The sequence below is a fragment of the Sminthopsis crassicaudata genome, chromosome 5 (assembly GCF_048593235.1).
Source record: "Sminthopsis crassicaudata isolate SCR6 chromosome 5, ASM4859323v1, whole genome shotgun sequence".
In the NCBI taxonomy this organism is placed as follows: Eukaryota; Metazoa; Chordata; class Mammalia; order Dasyuromorphia; family Dasyuridae; genus Sminthopsis; species Sminthopsis crassicaudata.
The window spans coordinates 228,456,850-228,476,635 of NC_133621.1; the positions used below are offsets into that span (position 1 = coordinate 228,456,850).

General features: G+C 38.8%; 1 protein-coding gene across 2 annotated transcripts; it reads left to right on the forward strand.

Annotated features, from left to right (window-relative positions):
- The first annotated feature begins 6,548 nt into the window (after positions 1-6,548).
- Positions 6,549-19,323, forward strand: LOC141542837 (keratin, type II cytoskeletal 72-like). 2 transcript variants are annotated; one of them, XM_074267449.1, is made up of 9 exons: positions 6,549-7,022; positions 8,852-9,066; positions 10,775-10,835; positions 11,462-11,557; positions 13,058-13,222; positions 13,991-14,116; positions 15,266-15,486; positions 16,851-16,885; positions 18,276-19,323. In XM_074267449.1, exons 1-9 carry the CDS (start codon positions 6,549-6,551, stop codon positions 18,458-18,460), a joined length of 1,578 nt encoding a protein of 525 aa, XP_074123550.1. In that variant the 3' UTR covers positions 18,461-19,323. The 2 variants fall into 2 exon arrangements, with proteins under 2 accessions (XP_074123550.1, XP_074123551.1); XM_074267450.1 differs by lacking the exon at positions 13,991-14,116.
- Positions 19,324-19,786: the final 463 nt, after the last annotated feature.

Consider the following 19,786-nt stretch of genomic DNA (forward strand, 5'->3'; position numbering starts at 1 on the left):
CAACAAAATAATAAAGTATTGATTCACAAATCATTTGCCAATATCTAAGGTCTGAATGTTCACAATGAAAATGTAACAATTGATTCCTGGCACACCACTGTATCTATCAATAACTTTATCTGAGGAAGGGTCCACTTATTTTGGCCCACTCATATGATTTGATATGAAAGCTTCTTCACCAATCAGAATCATTGACCTTTGAGCTTGAAGAATCTTAGAAATCACCAAATTTAATTCCTCATTTGATATGAAACTGACACTCAAAGAAATCAAATAAGTAGAATTCATTCATATACTGGTTAAAAATAAAACCAGGATTAGAATGGAGATTGCCTGCCTTCTAAATTCTGTCTGATTGTCACTAGAATCATGAAATTTTTCCCCCCATTCCTTTCTGGACCTTTTTGTGAAAAGTACCATCCTGGAACCTGGGCTGGAAGAGGATGACACCTCAGGATGCTCCCAGGCTGAGAGAGGGAGAAATGATGTACATACCCAAGATAAAAAATACTAGATTCATTAAAAAAAAATCTAAAAACCTGCTTCAAAATGATGGAGGATGAGAAGTAAAGCAGACCTAATACCTTTCTTGTTTGGTATGCTTTGTACCCAAGTGATAGCACCAAGCAGATAAGCATCTTTAATCAGCAGTGCTGGATCTTGAGCTAGAAGCTTAACATCAGGAAATGAGTTGAGGGATAGGATTAGGGGATAGGGTCCCAGTTAATATCATTCTTCAGTGAAAAGTACCAAAAATCTTAGGTATGAAACTCGTTGTTCTTTGGGAGAGTTTCTACCTAGATTTGAGGGAAGGCACATTTGGTATGCCCACTGACTTTCTGATGAGCTCTTCAATCATAAAATGGGGACCACAATCTGACCAAAGGGCCATCTTGTTTTTTCTTTTTTTTAATACACATTTCTTCATATGCCATGTTTATATTCATTTATCATATCATATTCACTTCTATATTAGAACAAATGGGAAAAACCACAGTACATGAAAAGGAAATGAACATAGCATGTGTCAATTTACATTCAATCTTCATAGTTCTCTTTCTGCATACAGATGGCATTTTCTATCCAAAATTTATTGGATAAATAAATTTTATCCAATATCCAATAAATAATTTATTGTTTGACTGAACCACTGAGAACAGCCAAGTCTTTCAAAGTTGATCAACGCAAATCTTGCTGTCACAAGTATCTTATCTGTTACAAATCTTGCTGTACACTGTATCTCTGGTTCTGCTTGTTTTGCTCAGTTTCGGTTCATGTAAATTTTTCTAGGTCTTTCTAAAATCAACTTGTTCATCATTACACTCATATTCCATGACTTATTCAATCATTCCACAATTGATGGACATCTACTCATTTTCTAGTTCTTTGCTACCACAAAAAGAGCTGCTATATGATCTCTTTAGGATATAGACCTAGCAATGACACTGCTGAGTCAAAGTTTACAAACAGTTTTATAACCCTTTGGGCAGAGTTCCAAATTGCTTTCCAGAATGGCTGGATCATTTCACAACTCCACCAACAATGTATTAGTGTCCCAGTTTCCCCACATACCCTCCAACTTTTATATTAGCTTTTCATGTCCTGTTAGCCACTCTGAGAAGTATGTGCTACTTCAGAGTTGTTTTAATTTGTATTTTTCTAATCAATAGTGATATAGAGCATTTTTTCATATGACTATAGATGTCTTTAATTTCATCATCTGAAAATTATCTGTTCATATCTTTTGACCATTTATCCATTGGGGAATGACTTATATTCTTATAAATCTGACACAGTTCTTTATATATATATTTAGAAATGAGACCTTTATCATAAACACTTGCTGTAATTTTTTCCCTAGCTTTGTACCTCCCTTTTAATATTGTTTCTGTTGGTTTTATTTGTGCAAAATCTTTTAAATTTAATGTAATCAAAGTTGTCCATTTTTCATTTCATAATATTTTCTAATTCTTCTTTGGTTACAAATTCCTCCCTTCTCTAAAGATCTATTAGGTAAATTATCTCCAAGGGCCATCTTGTTTACTTTTCTTCTTAATTTCCTAATAGTATTCTGTCCTCTGCTTTAAAGACCCCTCCTTTGGGAACTATACCTCTGGGGGCTCTGTGTTGATTTCATACCAGAGGGTAGCCTGGGGACATAATAAATAATAGTTCATGACCTAGCCATTGGGATGATCCAGGCTGGACACTGATGAAAGCTATCCTTCAAGCCTGTCCCTTCACTCCTTTGATCCTCCCACTCCAGTACTTGATTTTCACCTCTGGTCTTTAGCTATTTCCATTGAGGCACTTTTGAATCTTAAAATAAGTAGATTCTGGGAGAAGACAGGTCATTATCTCACCCATATGTTTATTCATCCTCTTTAAGGAAGATGTTGAAAGATGATCTCATCCACCCCCTGGTTCTGGGCAGAACTACTATTTCAGACAAATGGAGCATCTCTATTGTTTTTCAGTATTTCTAGAAAAAGTGATTCCTGTAGCATCCCTCAAAAGTTTTTTCTACTGTCTCACATGTCTAGAGATAATTTCTTCCTTTGTCCAACCTAATTCTGTAAGTGAAATCCTTCTATGTATTTTTGTCTTCAGAAATAAAAAAATAAAAAAGCTAAAAACATAAAAACCTGGAAATAGTTAGGGTGGAGTTAATTAAAATAGCTCATATTTCCATAGTACTTAGAAACTTTCTTCATAATGACCCTGTCAGGCAAGTACTGAAAATAGAAATATTTCCATTTTTCAGGTAAGATAACTAGACTTATGAAGTGATTTGTCCATGATCACAAAACTCATCGGTGTCAAAATTGGGATTCAGTCCCAGATCTCTTCAGAATTCTTGCTATTACCCAATACCACTACTTGAGCACTACAAAGGGAGATACTCTCTTCCCAGTAGTTCATAGGGGTCATACAACTTTCATAGCCCCCACCCCCCAGAAGGCAGACATGCAGAGAGCCAGTTACTGGACTATTTCTCCTCAAAGGAAGTGAACACCTGGAGGAAGAAGCTGATTACAAAGGCCTTGGAAGAGTTATTTAGACATATATCCTCCAAGGGAACTGAATATATAGAGTTCCCTTAGTGCTGTCTCCTCCCAAGGATCTGAATGTATAGAATCCCCTAATAAGAGCACAGACATAGAGACAGCTCTCCTTTTGGGAGAGATGGGAGGCAGGGAACTTCCTCAGGGTATTTATTGATTATATAATCCCCAAAGAAAGACCAGATAACTGTTCCAAAAAGGAACCAGTGACACAGAACACTTTTACTGGGGCTGGACACATAGATCTCCCCCCAGCTCATATGAATCTTTGAGAAGGGCTTCCCCCAGACCACTTATAGGAGTCTGGACATATATATTTCTCAGAAGAATGAAACACATAAATCTGACAAAATCTTTCTATGAAACTCAGCCCTAGACTTCTTAATCTTTTCATCACCTTGGCACCTTCCTCTCTCTTTGCCTCCTTACTTATCAAGCTAATAACTTAATTCCCTGGGAGGTAAACAGTTTTGGTTATGATTACGTAGGGCTCTTGGTTCTGATACACAGGACACCATTTGACTCCTCAGAAGGACCTAGGCAGAGCCAAGACTACAGAGGAGTCTCAGACAGTACAGGAAGAAGCCATGGAGATCAACTCATGGGCTAGTCTAGCTAGGAATGCCCATAGAGATCACCTTAACCAATCTCTTTTTTTGACTAATCAATTCATTAACTTTGATTCTGAAACCCAAAGTTGGAGAGGAGAAATGATTCTTAAGACCATTTTGAGAGTGACAGAGTAGGGATCTGAACCCAAATTTACTGATTTATAGATTAGTGATCTTTCCATTATACCCTGCTGTCTCTCACTAAGAATTTCAAAGTTGGAAGGGACCTCCCTGATGTTATCTATTCTAACTTCCTGTGAAATGAATGAATTTCTTCTCTCACATCCTGGATTTCAGTGATTGTCCAAATTGCTAGTCATGATGGGAAATCGGTACCTTGAGAGGCAGCCCATTTAACCTTCAGATGGCTTTAATGATTAGAAAATTCTTATATTGAGTTCAAATCAACCATCCTCTAGTCTTTGGTCCTAATTCTTTCTCCTATAACTAAGCAGAACAATCTAACCATTCAACTTAAAATATATTTATTAAGGGCCTATTATGTATAAGGCCTCTTATTAGATGCTGGAGATATAAAAAGTCTCCAATAAAACAGTTCTTACCTTCAAAGAGTTTATATTAGGATAAGTCTAATTCACTTTCCATGTGACAACTCTTCCAAGACTTGAAGAGTAATATGTCTTCTCTACTTCTTTCTTACTCCAATTAAATCATAGGAGTTAAGGGATCTCAGCATCATCTAGCCTAACCCAGGCAGGAAGCAATCCCTATCCTAACAGCCACTAGCTGATTGTTCAAGCTGTGGAATCCATTTCTTCTCTAGGCAGCCCATTTCACTTTTGGATAGATCTAATTTTGGGGACTTTTACCCTCATTGAGCCTTAATTTGCCTCTTTAAAACAACTCATTCTCCTGATTCTGTCCTCTTGGACAAAATAGAATAATTGGATTCTTTCTCCACATGATAACCCTGTCAGCACTTGATTATAACTACAGTTTTCCCCTCATGATGCTTCTTTTCTCCAGGCTAAGTTTCCTTATCTCCTTTAACTTATTCTGATACAGATTTTGAGTTCTTTGACTAACTTTATCACTTTTTTTTTTTTAAGAGAGACTCCAGATTCTCGTGTATTAGGAAATAGTTCAGTATCTCATATATCAGTAAGTCCTCAGAATCTCCCCGCTCTTTCTATGCTGTTAGTCTCCTATCTCTTGCTTCTTCTCTCCACATTCAGGTTGTTGGGTGAGGGAAGAACAAAAGTGTATTGTGAGTGGTGATATGGACCTTTCTTTTGGGGACTTTTCAGTCTGACAAGAGAGAGGAGACATACAGCAACACAAAGACAGAGATAAGAGCAATTGAACCACAGAACAGTGGAAAAGATTTAATCTCAGACAGGGAAGGAAGTTACTTTTTTAGAGAGGACAGATTTAAACAGAGACTGGCTAAGCTTCCTATTAATTTTTGTTTAAATTTTTAAATGTGCAAAAATCTATTTTCATTTCCTCCTTCCCACACTGAAAAATAACGAGCAAAAACCTTCTAACAAATAAAGTATTTAACTGATGGAGAGCACTTGCTATTCATCTCTAAAGAGAATCTCTAGAATAATAGGCTTGTTACAGCCAGAAGAAATTCAATTACACACAAAGAAGAATTTCCCCATTGTAATGGGGGTGGAACTGGAGAATGGGATCTCAGTTCAGGTGCAGAAGAGCCTTTCTTTTAGTCCTAATTTTGAAATTTTGTCTGACTCTAATGCTTTGCCTTCAGGTGAAAAATGGAGTCATTACAAGCTAACACTCCTATCAGATCCTAGAACCAAGATTAATGGTGTCTAGCTAGTTCCAAGTTCTGAATCATAGTCTTTGGGGACTGTAAATGACCTCAAGGGGTCATAGTCAATCCTCTGCTTGTGGTTTGTGTCCAGACACAGCCTCCAATCTCTTTCATTTGGGTAATTCTTCTAGGAAGGACATTTCTCAACTCAGGAGTCCATAACTTGGGGTCCACAAATTCCAAGATACACATAGTTTTCAGGGGAAGCTCATACCTTTATTTTCATTAATCTCTAATTGAAATTAAGCATTTCTTTCAATTGTAAAATAAAAATAAACATCTGAGGAGGGGCTCAAGGTTTTATCAGACTGCCAGAAGATTCTATTATCCAAAAAAGATTAAGAATTTGGCCTATCTCTGGAAGTGTTACAGAAGCCATTTTTACCTAGGACAACCTTTTCTTTCTTTTACCATTTCTCTCCTTCTCTTCCTTTTTTTTCCCCTTTATCAGCAATTTTCCCTTCTTCTGTCCCAGGTAGTCATGATGTCTTTGACCAGTTGTCAAAGGAACCATGCAAGGAGGATGAAGGTAAGAATTTTGGTCAGTATCTGTAGTCAGTGGAAGGTAAGAAGGGCATTTAATCTAAATTTAATCTAAATAAATGGTTCCCAATACTACTCATTCCACTTCTGACCCAAAATTGGCCCCAACATCAACCCAACCTACAAAACCACTGAGGGGGTGAGACGATCTGGGAGCCTACTATAGAGATCCAGGATTTGATACCCCTGGTAATTGGAGGGCAACATGAATAGATAACCCCCAAATTATAATAATGCAACATGTAAGCAAAGTAATTTTTGTGTTCTGGGTCATTTTACGAGGGAATCAAATCATCAGAGGCTGGACGGAAGAGACAAAAATCTGTGAGGTGGAGTGACAGATAATTTATAAAGTAATCCAGAGTGACCTGAAGGATATTCTGACCCATAAATTAAGCTGACTTCATTGTCTCCTATCCCAACCATCTAGACTATATAAGAGGAGAGTCTATTGAGGTAGACCAGCTGAGCTGTACTTCTTGGTCCCACCTCTTTGTCTCCAACTGCTGCCATCTTTGCCTGGCTACCATGAGTCGCCAGTTCAATCACTACCCTAGTGGGGACCGCATTGGCTTCAGTGGTTGCTCAGCTATCATTTCAAGTCGGCTTAGCAGCAGTTCAACCTCTTTCCGAGGTGGGGTTAAAGGAGTAGGGGCAGCAGCCTTTGGCAGCAAAAGTCTTTATAGCCTATGTGGCAATCGTCGCATTTCCATCAGTGCTACGACAGGGGCATCCCGGACTGGGAGCTATGCCCTTGGACACGGGGCTGGCTTTGGGGGAGGCAGGGTGAGTGGGTTTGTGGGAACAATATTTGGAAATGCTGGGCTTGGACCTGTGTGTCCGTCAGTGTGTCCTCCCGGAGGCATTCCCCAGGTGACTATCAACAAAAGCCTCCTTGCCCCACTCAATGTGGAGTTGGATCCTGAGATTCAGAAAGTCAGGACCCAGGAACGTGAGCAGATCAAGGCACTCAACAACAAGTTTGCTTCTTTCATCGACAAGGTAGGTTGAGCTGACTTCTGTGCATTGTCTTGAAAATCCTTTCCCTCTTTTTTAGTCAGAGTCCCATCTTGAGTACTAGTGGGCATTTGTGGGACATTCAGATAGAATAGATAGATAAAGGAGTAGCCTCTATTTCTTCTCTTGAGGAGCTTTTAATCTAATGAGAGACTAGAAGATTTAGAATTTGAAGGGATTCTAGACATCTTTTAGCTCAGCTTCCTCATTTTACAGATGAGGAGATGGAGATTAAAAAAATTAAAAAGGGAAGTGACATATACATACTTTGATATAGTTAAGTAGCAGAGCTTAATAAGTAAATACTTACTAAGCACCTACTATGTGCTAAGTACTGTGCTAAGGATTGGAGAAATAAAGAAAAATAAAAGACAGCTCTTCAGGAACTATAGTCTAAGGCAATATGCAAATAACTGTACAAATGAACTGTATAAATGGTAAATTGGAGATAAACAATAGAATCTAGTGGTTCTCAAACTTTTTCATTTTAGGATCCCTGTCCCACATGCAAAAAGCTTTTGTTTGTGTGTGTTTATCTACTAAAATTTAAATTTAAATCTATTAAATCTATTAAAATATGAAAAATTGCTTAAAGAGTTTCAGGATTTCCAGGGATCCTTGGACCATACTTTGAGAACTGTTGCTTTAAATGATGTCCAGTGCTAATATGGAAATGTTTTACATGGTTATACATGTATCATTTATATCTGATTGCTTACCATCTCAGGAAGCAGTGAGGGGTGAGAGTGAAGAAAGAAGAGAATTTGGAACTCAAAACTGTAAAAAAATGTTAAAAATTATTTTAGTATATAATTGATGAAAAATAAAATACATTAAATAACTGGGAAAAATCAAATTCTGTTAAAAAAGAAAGATGTCCAATGTATCACAGGGCTCACAAAATAGTGAAAGCAGCTACACATAGCTATAGAAATCAGAACTAGAGAAGAATTTGGTAGGGACATTGAAGCATCATGAAGGAATCAATCTAGTTTAGTTTCTTAGTGGTGGTGAGGAAGATAGGAAGTATGGTGCAATGTTTCTTTGGATTGAAAGACAAGCCTGGGAAGGGAGACAAGCCCATGTGAAGTCTCCAAATGGGAAAAAGAAATTTTGTGAAGAAAACAGAAGACAGATTTTTTTTGTCTGGAGACTGAATTGTGAAGTCACAAAGAAATTGTGGAATGAAATAGAAGAAGGGAGAGTTCATGGAAAGGAAGGACTAAAGAGCCAGGGAAAAGAATGAGAAAATAACCCATATAATTAATCTCCTTGAAGATAGTGATTGAATTTTTATATCCTCTTTATTTTTCTATCCTTTTCTATCCCTTTTAAACAATGTATTCAAAACAATATTTTTGATGAATAAGTATTTTTCCCTTCTCCCATCTCCTATCCTCCCCACTGAGGAAAAAAGGAAGACAAATCCATGGTAACAAATATAGAAAAATTCCTACATTGCCCATATCCAACACTGTCTAATTCTACATCTTGAGTCCATCATCTCTGTCAGGGAGCAGATAGCATGTTTCCCCACTTACCTCCATATAGAAATCATTATATTTCATCTATTTTCTTCAGGTTTACCGCCTGATTTCTTTTGGATCAGTTTTTGCCTTCTTGGTTATCTCAACACTTATAGCTAGTCTCTACTTAGCAATGGCCATGGTCACTTGACTCTGATTTTTAGTTTTCTACTTTAGAAGAAGTGAAAGAATTATAGTGTCATTATAGTATTTACAGAGCTAGAAAGTACATCAGAAAGCATCTAACCCAAGTTTGGAGTTCTAATTGTTTAATGCATGGGGTTCTAGGTGCGTTTTCTGGAGCAACAAAATCAGGTGTTGGAGACTAAGTGGAACCTACTGCAGCAGCTGGACCTGAGCAACTGCAAGAGGAATCTAGAACCTATTTATGAAGGCTATATCAGCAAACTTCGGAGACAGCTGGAGACACTGTCAGGAGATAGGGTTAGACTGGACTCTGAGCTTAGGAACATGCAGGATTTGGTGGAGGACTTCAAGAAGAGGTAAGAATAGCAAGTTGTACGTAGCTGATTTGTTATTTCATGTGTAATCATCTTTAAAATTTTATTGTGTTATGAAGATGATTACACATCTTTTTTTCTTTTTGGTTATTGTTCTGAGAAATGATATTGTTCATTACTAACACAAAGCTGGTGGTAGAATAGGGCTAAATATGGAACCTGACAATTTTCTGGTTAATTGTGCATTAGAACTTCTTGGATAGTTCCATCATGTGACTTCCTACAATTTTTGAATTAAGATCAAAATTCATTCCTGGCAGAAATCTTTTTTGGACAAATTCACTATTTATAGTATAGTGGATAGAGAGTCGCAGGTGAAAGCCAGGTTGATGGGCTTACATTGTGTTTCTGACACAGGAGCTGTGTGCCTGGTCCTGGGCAAGCCACTTAATCCACACGATTCTCAAAGACCACAAGGTGTGGATCAACTTATTTTGGCAGAGGGAGTCTTCTCACAGAGGAGATCTCCATACCAATGAAATCAAAAGTTCTGTCCCTCCCATTCATAAGCACTTGTCTGTACTTTTAGTTCCCACCATTGGTGTGGAAAATTGTGAGGTGTTTTAATTTGAAAGTGGGCTGTTTGTCTCATTAAGCTTAACTAGTAATCAGAAGACTGGTTTTTAGGATGCCTGCCCTTAGGCATAGCTTCCAAGGCCCAGAACTTTTAGAAATCAGAGACTTCTGAGTTTACAGTCAGTAAAAGAGAACCTCTTCCATTCAGTGCCATCTTGTACTTTCCCATTTGATTGATTTCTAAGTGCATGGCTAGCTTTTTCCAAGAAACTGGATATAGAAAGAAAGGGAGGAAGGAATTTAGGGAGAACAGATTTTATTGTTTGTATAGTTGGTTTTGATGGGCGAATGGGGGAAATGGGGCACATACCAAAGACTTAAAATTGATTAGAAACAATATATAAAACCACACAAAGGGACAGAGGGCAAGCTAATCACTTCAGTGGGGAGGGGATGTGGAGGAAGGAAAGCAATCAGAGTCAAGAGTAGTTAGTTTTGAAGTGGGATATATTTTAGTAATTAATTTAGAAACTGAAGCTAAAGCTTAAATACTATGGCCATCAAATGAGTAGACAAGATTCACTGGAAACGACTCTGATATTGGGGAAGACAAGGTAAAAGGAGAAGGGAATGGCAAAGAATGAGATAGAGACAGCATCATGGAAACAACAAACATAAGCTTGGACAGATTTTGGGAAATTGTGGAGGATAGAAGAACCTGGTGTGTCATGGTCCATGGTGTCATGAAGAATCAGGAAGAAAGTTTTGCATTATGAAGTCAGGAGAGACCTGGATTTGTGTGCCACTTGTTCCATTTACTAGTTGTAATCTTGAGCAAGTCACTTTATTTGTCTCTCAGTTTCCTTATCTCTAAAATGGGGATGGTAATATCTGTCTTGTATACTTCAGAGGGTTGGTATTCAATTATTAAATGACATATGGTGACATAAATTTTTTTACATTAACTATTATATAAATGTGGTCATTTTGCACAAAGTTTGGAAGGAGAGGAACTTTCATTAAAGAAGACTACCTATGGGTCACAGAAGTGAAGCCTACTTCATCCTCACTGGACAAGAACCCCAAAGTTGTTAAAGTGTAGAGCCTCTCTTCCTGCCTTTCTTTATTTTCTCATGAATCTCATTTGCAGTGCCTTCTCTTTCTTCCCATGTAGATATGAGGTGGAGATCAATAAACGAACAGCTGCTGAGAATGAATTTGTGGTGCTCAAGAAGGTGAGACAGTGACTGCTGGGATGTAAGAAGGGAAACAAAGTGAGAGTAGTCCTGGGTGGACCAAGGGGCTCATTGACCACTGGCTTTTTCACTTCATGCACCCAATAAAGTTGGGGGGTTCTGTGGGAGGAGATAGCAGTTTTAAGGTTTCAGAAGCTCTTTGCCCATATTATTTCACTCGATCCTCACAACAACTTTGGAAAGAAAAAGATATTATTATCCTCATTTTACAGAAGAGGAAATAGTTTAAGAAAGCATAAGTCACTTGCCAAGGGTCATATAGTTAGTGAGCAGCTGAGGAAGGATCTGGGTCACTGATTGAAATTTTGGGCAATTCTTAAGTCCATTGCTCCCAAGTATTTTGTCTTAAGTCATCTGAAGAAGCATTTATTAATTATGTGTCAAACTTCATGCTAAATTCTGGTAATACAAATATAAGTAGAAAGATGATCCTTCCCTCAAAAGAGGCAGAAATAAGAGATTTTAGAGGTAGACATCCTTGACGTGTGATGTTGAAATCATGGCTCCAATAGGATTCCTCCCTTTGCATCCTCCCAGTTGAATCAGGGACAATGGGGTAAACATGAAGGAAGAGATTACATGTCTCTGGGATTTTGTTTCCACAGGATGTAGATGCAGCTTACATGAACAAAATAGAGCTCCAAGCCAAGGTGGATGCCGTAACTGATGAGATCAAATTCCTTAAGTGCCTGTATGAAGGGGTAAGCATCCTAATCCATTTTCTCTCTCACATAAGTAAAACATGCAGACCAGTGGCTCCATCGATGTCACATGTCTCCTTGCCCAAGATCTAGAGGATTGATGTTATGTGAGGTGGCCAGGAAGCAGATGCCATGCTAAGGGGGTTAGTTGGAAAGAGTAAGGAAGAAAGTGGACTAGTAAGGATAGTTATTTATTTGCAAAGTTTTTGTTAAGAATGAAAATTCACCTCAACAACAGAAATATTAAGAATACTTCCAGATATACTGGAGAGAATACAGTTCTAGGGAGATAAGAAGTGAATGACAAATGTTTTCTCAGAACAGGACATTTGGACAAAGGAGTTTTGAAAAATTAGTACTGAAAGCGCCTTTGGAAATAATTTAAGTTTAAAAAAATAATTAGGAATTTATTATGTATCTGGCACTGTGGTTAGTATTGGGAGTATAAAGAAAATTTTAAAAATAGTCCTTGTCCAGTGCAGTTTTGCAGATAAGAAAACTAAGTTTTTTTAAGAAACAGTGACTCTCAATCACAATAATTAGTGGCAGAACTGAGAACAAACCTCAGGTCTTCTGACTCTTGTCCTAGTCTTGGATCATTACAGTGAGACTGAGGAATATTGTTGGAGTCAGCTTGAACTGGCTCTCAAGAGCTGATGGTTAAATTTTCACCCTGAAAACTTAGAACAAGCAAAGGCTACAAATCAGGACTTAAATGATTGCTTTGTGGATTGTCTAGTCTTAAGAAAATGGTAGACAGCAGGATAATTTCAGAGAGGCCTGGAGAGACTCAAATGAACTGATGCTAAGTGAAATGAGCAGAACCAGGGATTTATTATACACTTCAACAACAGCACTATATGATGATCAATTCTGATGGACGTGTCTCTCTTCAACAATGAGATGAACCAAATCAGTTCCAACTGTTCAGTAATGAAGAAAATCAGCTACACCCAGAGAGAGAACTAGGGAAATGAGTGTGGACCACAACATAGCATTTCCATTCTTTCTGCTATTGTTTGCTTGCATTTTTTGTTTTCCTTCTCAGATTTTTTTTACCTTCTTTCTAGATCCAATCCTTCTTGAGCAGCAAGATAACTGTATAAATATGTATACATATGTTGTATTTAACATATTCTTTAACATACTTAACATGTATTGGACTATCTGCCATCTAGAGGGGATGGGGGGAAGGAGGGGAAAAGTTGGAACAGAAGGTTTTGCAAGGCTCAGTGTTGAAAAATTACAAGACATGTATATGTCTTGTAAATAAAAAGCTATAACAAGAAAAAGAAAGCAGTAGAGAAAATGCTAATGATGCAAGCTTAACTTAAAAGTTATTGTAAATACATTCTTTTTCTAGAAAGCTAATTATTAAATATTTCCTAGAACACTCTTAATATTTGCATTATTCAAGACATTTGCATTAAGGGTACATTGAGAGGTTATTTAGGAAAAGAAAGATATTCTTAAATTCATTGTTGCCTATCCATTATTTAGGAGATTGCCCAGATCCAGTCCCATATAAGTGACACATCTGTCATCCTCTCCATGGACAATAATCGAGACCTGGATCTGGACAGCATCATTGATGAGATCAAAACCCAGTATGAGGAGACTGCCATGAGAAGCAAGACTGAGGCTGAGGCCCTTTATCAGAGCAAGGTGGGGGATTGCAAAGATTTTCTCACTAATCATTTCATGTGATCCTTAGACAAACCTTCTGAGACAGGTATTATTCTCATTTCATAAATGAGGAAATTGAAGATCAGAGAGATTAGATGACTTGCCTGAAGCTAGTATACAATGAAGCTAGACTCAGACCCAGGTCTTGTTTTTTCCACTCCACTATGATGTTGGAGTGGGCCACAGCTACTTAACCTGATTCTCTTATTAGATGATATTTCTCTTACAGACATGGTGGACTCAGATGGAATTTTTAGTACTGGGTTTGTAGTACTGGGGTGAGGGATGTTGAAAGGAGGGAGAAGAAGAGAACCAGGTGGGATTTTTTTTATGGCAGAGGAGTGTGGGTCTAAAGGATTCTGATTATGTGAGCATCTTTTCCTGTGTGCCTGTGAATGAAACAGGTTTGTGTTTCCCTGTCTTGTATTTATCTTTATGTAAAGGCTTGGGCTTTGGACTGGCTTGTAAGTTGACTGAGTTCTTTGGTACAGAGAACACCAAATTGCTGAGAAATGATGACTCTTTGTTAAGGTCAGTAAGAGCCATGCTTGTGACAGTACTCCATGGTCCTTCCTCATTCTTGTGGACATATCTGGTCATGCACTCTTAAAATTACTATCTTTGAGACCCTAACATTATGTTTGTTTCAATATTGTCCGAGCATATGAGACAGAATTGTCTGATTTAATCAGTTTACACCTTGTGAATAAATCTTCCCTGTTCCTTGTCCTTGCTGCTTATCCTCAGATCCAGGAACTACAAGTCACAGCTGGACGGCAAGGTGATGACCTTAAACTTACCAAAGCTGAGATCTCAGAACTCAATCGACTGATCCAGAGACTTCGTTCAGAGATTGGGAGCGTGAAGAAACAGGTGAAAAAATATGATTTATTATCATAAATCAACCAGTGAGTATTTGCTGAATATTTATTATGTGTTCAGCATAACCCAAGATCTTATAAAGAATAAATAACTCCTGCCTTCAAGAAATTTGCAGTCCAGTTGGAGAGACTAGCTTATTTGATGACTAATTTAAGACAGTATATAATTAACTGCTAAGCCATATGGCGTGATAAATGTAGTAGGAGTCTGGGGAGAAGGGAGATCAAAGGTTCTCATAGAACTTCATGATAAATTGAGCCTTAAAGGATTGAAGGGTTTTCCAGACAAGTGGAACAATATGAGTAAAAGCAGAAACATGGGAAAGGTAAAGAGATGGATTTGAATTGTCAAATGGTGTTAAATTCATAGGGGATGGAGGGAGTTGGACTAGATGGTTTCAGGAGTCCTTTCTAGATTTTCATGCATGATCTTATGGTATGAACTGGCATGGAGGCCACCCTACACTTTGCTATCTGGTGACCAGTGACAACACTTGCATGTCTTCATGAATTTGGAGATTTGGTTTTATTAGATTATTGGAGATTTGGCTCACACTTGGATTATTGTATAGGATAAATTTGGGGCTGAGGTGAGTGGGTGTGAGGGAGTGGAAAGTGATGGTCAGGGAAGGGAGTTTCAACCCAGATTTCCTATGACTCAGAAACACAAGGATTATGAGTGGAGTCATGGGACAGTAGACAGACATCTTCTCCATATAGCAATAATAATGTTAATGTTATTAGCAGTTCCCTAGCAGACGGTAGAAAGATGGAGATTGAGGGGGGAAGGGAAAGGGATATTATACAGTAGTAGGGCATGTGGCTAATCCCTGGTCCTGAGGTAAAGCAAGATGTGAGAGTGTCCTCAGGACTGGAAGGGTTATTAGAGGGATGAAGAAAGTATGAAGTTCTAGGGTTTACTCCAGTGTTGAGTAGATTCTTTTTCCCATGGTGGGAGACTCTAAAAGCTCAGAAGTGTATGATATGGGAAAATCTCTTCACTTTCTTAGAAATCACTTTCCTCATTGATAAAATGAGACTTCTGGATCAGATGACTTCTAAGGTGCCTTTCAATTCTAAAGCTACTCTCTTGTAACATCAAAACTTTGTAGTTTGAGAACCTAAGGCCTTTGCTCCACAGTGCGCCAATCTGGAAACAGCTATCGCAGATGCTGAGCAGCGGGGTGATTGCTCCCTGAAAGATGCCAGAGCCAAGCTGGATGAACTGGAGAGTGCCTTACACTGTGCCAAGGAGGAGCTGGCCCGCCTATTGAGGGACTATCAAGAGCTGATGAGCGTCAAGCTGGCTTTGGACATGGAGATCGCCACCTACAGGAAGTTACTGGAGGGCGAGGAGTGCAGGTGAGGAGAGCGGGAGAGCAATGTTGTACAAGCTAGCATTATCAGGGCAATAAAACAGGTATTTATAAACAAATCAGCAGACATTTTAAAGTGTCTATTTGCTGGGTACTGGGCTAGGGGCTGGATATCCAAATATAAAAGCAAAATGTCAAGAAACTGACATTCTCTATAAAATAGACAACATGTGCACACATAATTGTGAAATATAATTGGGGAGGGGAAGAAGGAAGACATTGTAGGCATAAGGGAAAGCCTAGATAAAAGCTTGGAGAAAGCAGATGAAATGTATGTGATAAACAGTGAGGAGGCCATACTACACAATGAGGGAAAATATATAACAAGTCTGGAAAGACAGATTGCAGGATCTATTAAATGTCAATCAATTAATCAATAAACATTTAACTGAGAATAAAAAAGAGGCAACAAAATAGTTCTTTGCCCCGAGGAGCTTACATTCTGTCAGAGAAAACATATACACAGATAAATGTGAAATACATAAAAATGAAATACAAAGTAATTTGGGGGTGTGAGAGATCAGCAATGACCTTGTATAGAAAGTGGCACTGAAACTGAGCCTTGAATGGAGCTTTGAGTTTAAGCATTGGATATTATAGATAGAAAGCTCTTTAGGGCTCATCTAGTGCAATTTTCTCATTTTCCAGAAAGGGAAACTGAGACAACCAAATGACTTGAGAAAGTGGCAAAGAGCCAATCCTAGAGCTCCAGCCTCCCAACTCCAAGTTTAGAATTTTCCCTTACTACACCACACAACTATACTACAAACACTTTATACTGAAGAATGATGAAGGGGGATAGGATGAGGTGGGAATTTTCATAGTTTTAGAGTTGGAAGGAAATCAAACTGTTTTCATTTTACAGATAGAGACAGAAAATGAGAGAGCCTAATTGACTGCAATAGAACTGAGCAGTAGAATTGTGAATCTGAATTCAGGTCTTCTGAATTCTAGCCCAGTTTTCTTTCCCAGAGTACCAAACTAATCCCTAATGCCACATTATGCTCCATTATGGAGGATATTGTGACAGAGGAAATATCAACTGAAGATTTATTTATTTATTTTTTCCTGAGGCTGGGGTTAAGTGACTTGCCCAGGGTCACACAGCTAGGAAGTGTTAAGTGTCTGAGACCAGATTTGAACTTGGGTCCTCCTGAATTCAAGGCTGGTGCTCTATCCACTGCGCCACCTAGCTGCCCCTCAACTGAAGATTTAAACTGAAATGGGAATAGTTTATAGAAATTGTCTTAATGTTCCTTCCCTGCAATTGGATAATTAAGAATAAAATGCACTGAGCTAGGTAGAATAACTATCACAATCACTTTATGGTTTATGTTTTCCCCTCTGCAGGATGTCTGGTGAATATCCCAATTCTGTGAGCATCTGTAAGTATATCCATACCTTGGCTCTTTTCTTGGTAGCTTTCCTTTATATAGGATAGGGATTAGTCATTTCTGGGGCAAGTCAAGGGAACAGGATAACTGCAGAAGAGATGCAGGCAAAAGCACAAAAGCAATGGAGACCACTCTGGGGTTTGGGTGGTGATCAAGGGAAAACAATGGAAGAGAGAATGTTAAAACGCTAGAATGGCAGAACCTCAGAGTTGTAAGGGACCTCAGAGGGATATAGTTCAATCACTACCCCTCAAAAAAATCCTTTTACAGCTTCAAATGGACCACATATTATCAGAGCTGGAAGGGACCTTTAGAAAAAGGCTATTGAATGCAGCCTTCTGATTTTGTGGAGTAGAAAACCTGGGACCAGAGAGGGATGGTACATTTTCTAATGCCAGTGAGTGACAAAGCCAGACTCACATTTCAGAACTTTTCTATTATATTATTTTCCTCCTTCACTTCCTCTTTCCCTCCTTTTCTTCCTTTTTCCCTCCCTCCCCCTCATCCCTCCTCCCTCCCTTCCTTTCTTCCCTACCTTCTTCCCTCTCTTCTTCCCTCCTATCTTCCTTTCCTTCCTTCCTCCCTCCCTTCCTTCCTTCCTTCTTCCCTTCCTCTCTCTTTCCTTCCTTCCTTCCTTCCTTCTTTCCTTCCTTCCTTCCTTCCTTCCTTCCTTCCTTCCTTCCTTCCTTCCTTCCTTCCTTCCTTCCTTCCTTCCTTCCTTCCTTCCTTCCTTCCCTCCTTCCTTCCTTCTTTCCTCCCTCTCGTCTTCCTTTCTTTCCTGCAAGTTCTTTATTCTTTGTTTTTCATCTAAAAGTCTGGACTTTTAAAAATGTACAAGTATTTTCATATGCTTATCTGGACAGACTTATACCTGAAACTGAATCTCTTCTATACAGTTTGTGTTTCTTTTCAAGCATAACATATTTTCTTTCATATTTAAAGCTGTTCTATTTGTGATTTCTTCTAGCCTTTTTCTGTTCTTTTCTGGCCTTTCAAAAACATTTTAATTGTATTTTCTTTATCTTCTTTTAAAAATAAACAAACAAAACTATTCAGGGTCTCCCTTTCTTTCCTCTTTCCACTTTATCATTACCTGAAAAAAAAACCAAAACCAAAACACCTTTATATAAAATATGCATAGTCCAGCAAATCAAATGCTCACATCGGCCATGTTTGGAAATCTCTATCATATTCTGCATCTTGAGTCCATCACTTGTATGGCAGAAAATGGGTAGTGTGCCCTCACCCTCTATTCTTTGAAATCATGATGGATCATTTCATCAATCAAAGATCTCCACAACATTATTACTGTTGTATGTATTGTTCTCCTAGTTCTGTTTTCTTTGTCCGGTATCAATTTAATATGTGTGTGATTTCACAGCGGTCATCAGCAGCACCAACACTGGACCAGGAGGCACGGGCTTCAGTGTGGGCTTTGGAACCTCGAGCACTTACAGCTATAAGCCAGGAACTACTGACATCAAAACCAAGGGCAACTGTGGAAGTGACTACAAAGAGCCGATGACCAAGGGTGGCAGCTCTCCAGCCAAAAAGGGCTCCAGATAAGGGCTGAGCAGTCTAGTGTCCTAGTTCAGAATATGTGCAAGGAATCTTTGGGCCCCTGCTGCTACCCAGCAACCCCCTGTTTGGCTCCCAAGTCAGGAAGTTCTCTTTGCTCTCAAAAGGCCTGATTGGTTCCCTCTCTTGACATTGTCTGTATCTTCTTGGAGGGGGATCCAGTCCAGCCTGGCCATAGACTCTGATTACTACTGCTCCTCTGTGGGCTACCTTCACAGGGCCACAAACTCAAGAATGGCTGGCATCTCTATGTAACATTAATGCTTGCAAAGTGCTTTATAGACATTTTTTTTTGTCTTCAGCCTCACAACAGTACTGTGGAATATTATGGATACTCTCATCCTTACTCTATATGAAGAAACTGAGGCTCAGAGAAGTAATTTGATCCTCCTGTGAAGTAGGTGATATTATCCCTCCCCCCATTTTACAGATGAGGAAACTAATATCCAGGATGGTTAAATGACTTGCTCCCCCAGGATTATGCAACTGGTATTTTTACTCAGATCATCTAGACTCCAATCCAGCAGTCTATTTATTATGCCCCACCTAACTGCCTACACATTATGGTCATACAACTAGATGGCAAGGGCACGCCCCAAACCATGTTTAATATCCCATTCATTCTACTTTGCTGCCTCTCAAAGTACAAAGGATTTACATTTTCTGGATGCTGCTTAGCCACTCCAGTTATTGTAGTGTATTGATACCTCAGCTCCCAGCCCCAATCTCTATATACATAGAATTGCCAGTTTTAGATAGCCAAAGAGAACTCTTGCCATGGGCTGTCCATATGCTTGTCCTGATGCTGTGTCTGTTGTCTAACTATGGTTGATCATTGTCAGTTTTCTGCTGCCTCCCAAATAAATGTTATATGCTATTTTGTTGCTTGAAATGATATCTGTTGCTCAAAATACTCCAAGGAAAGAATTTCCCAGTGGCCACCATGTCAACAGTTCCAATGAAATGCTCCAAGCTTAGTCTGGTATTTGCCTTCCTGTGGTCCCTACGATCTGCTTCTGGATAGGACACCACTGTCACCTCTCTCAATTTCTCTTGAGATTAAGACTTGAGATTTCTGTGATATGGAATGTCCCTCCACAGTGCAGATTACTGTCCCTGTCTGCCATGGTAGACAGTCTTTGTGAGTTTTGACAACGAAAAATTTTGTCACCTCATGGATATCCTGTAGCAGATGCTTTCCATACTTAGGTAAGGTGAGGCTTGGAAAACACACACACACACACACACACACACACACACACACACACACACACACACACACACATACACACACCCTATATTCAAAACTTTTTC

Bases quoted from the DNA above. Each gene is read 5' to 3' on its own strand.
- LOC141542837 (XM_074267449.1), top strand. From the start codon at position 6,549: ATGAGTCGCCAGTTCAATCACTACCCTAGTGGGGACCGCATTGGCTTC. The intron at 7,023-8,851 runs GTAGGTTGAGCT...ATGGGGTTCTAG, and splicing joins TTGCTTCTTTCATCGACAAG to GTGCGTTTTCTGGAGCAACA. The intron at 10,836-11,461 runs GTGAGACAGTGA...TTGTTTCCACAG, and splicing joins AATTTGTGGTGCTCAAGAAG to GATGTAGATGCAGCTTACAT.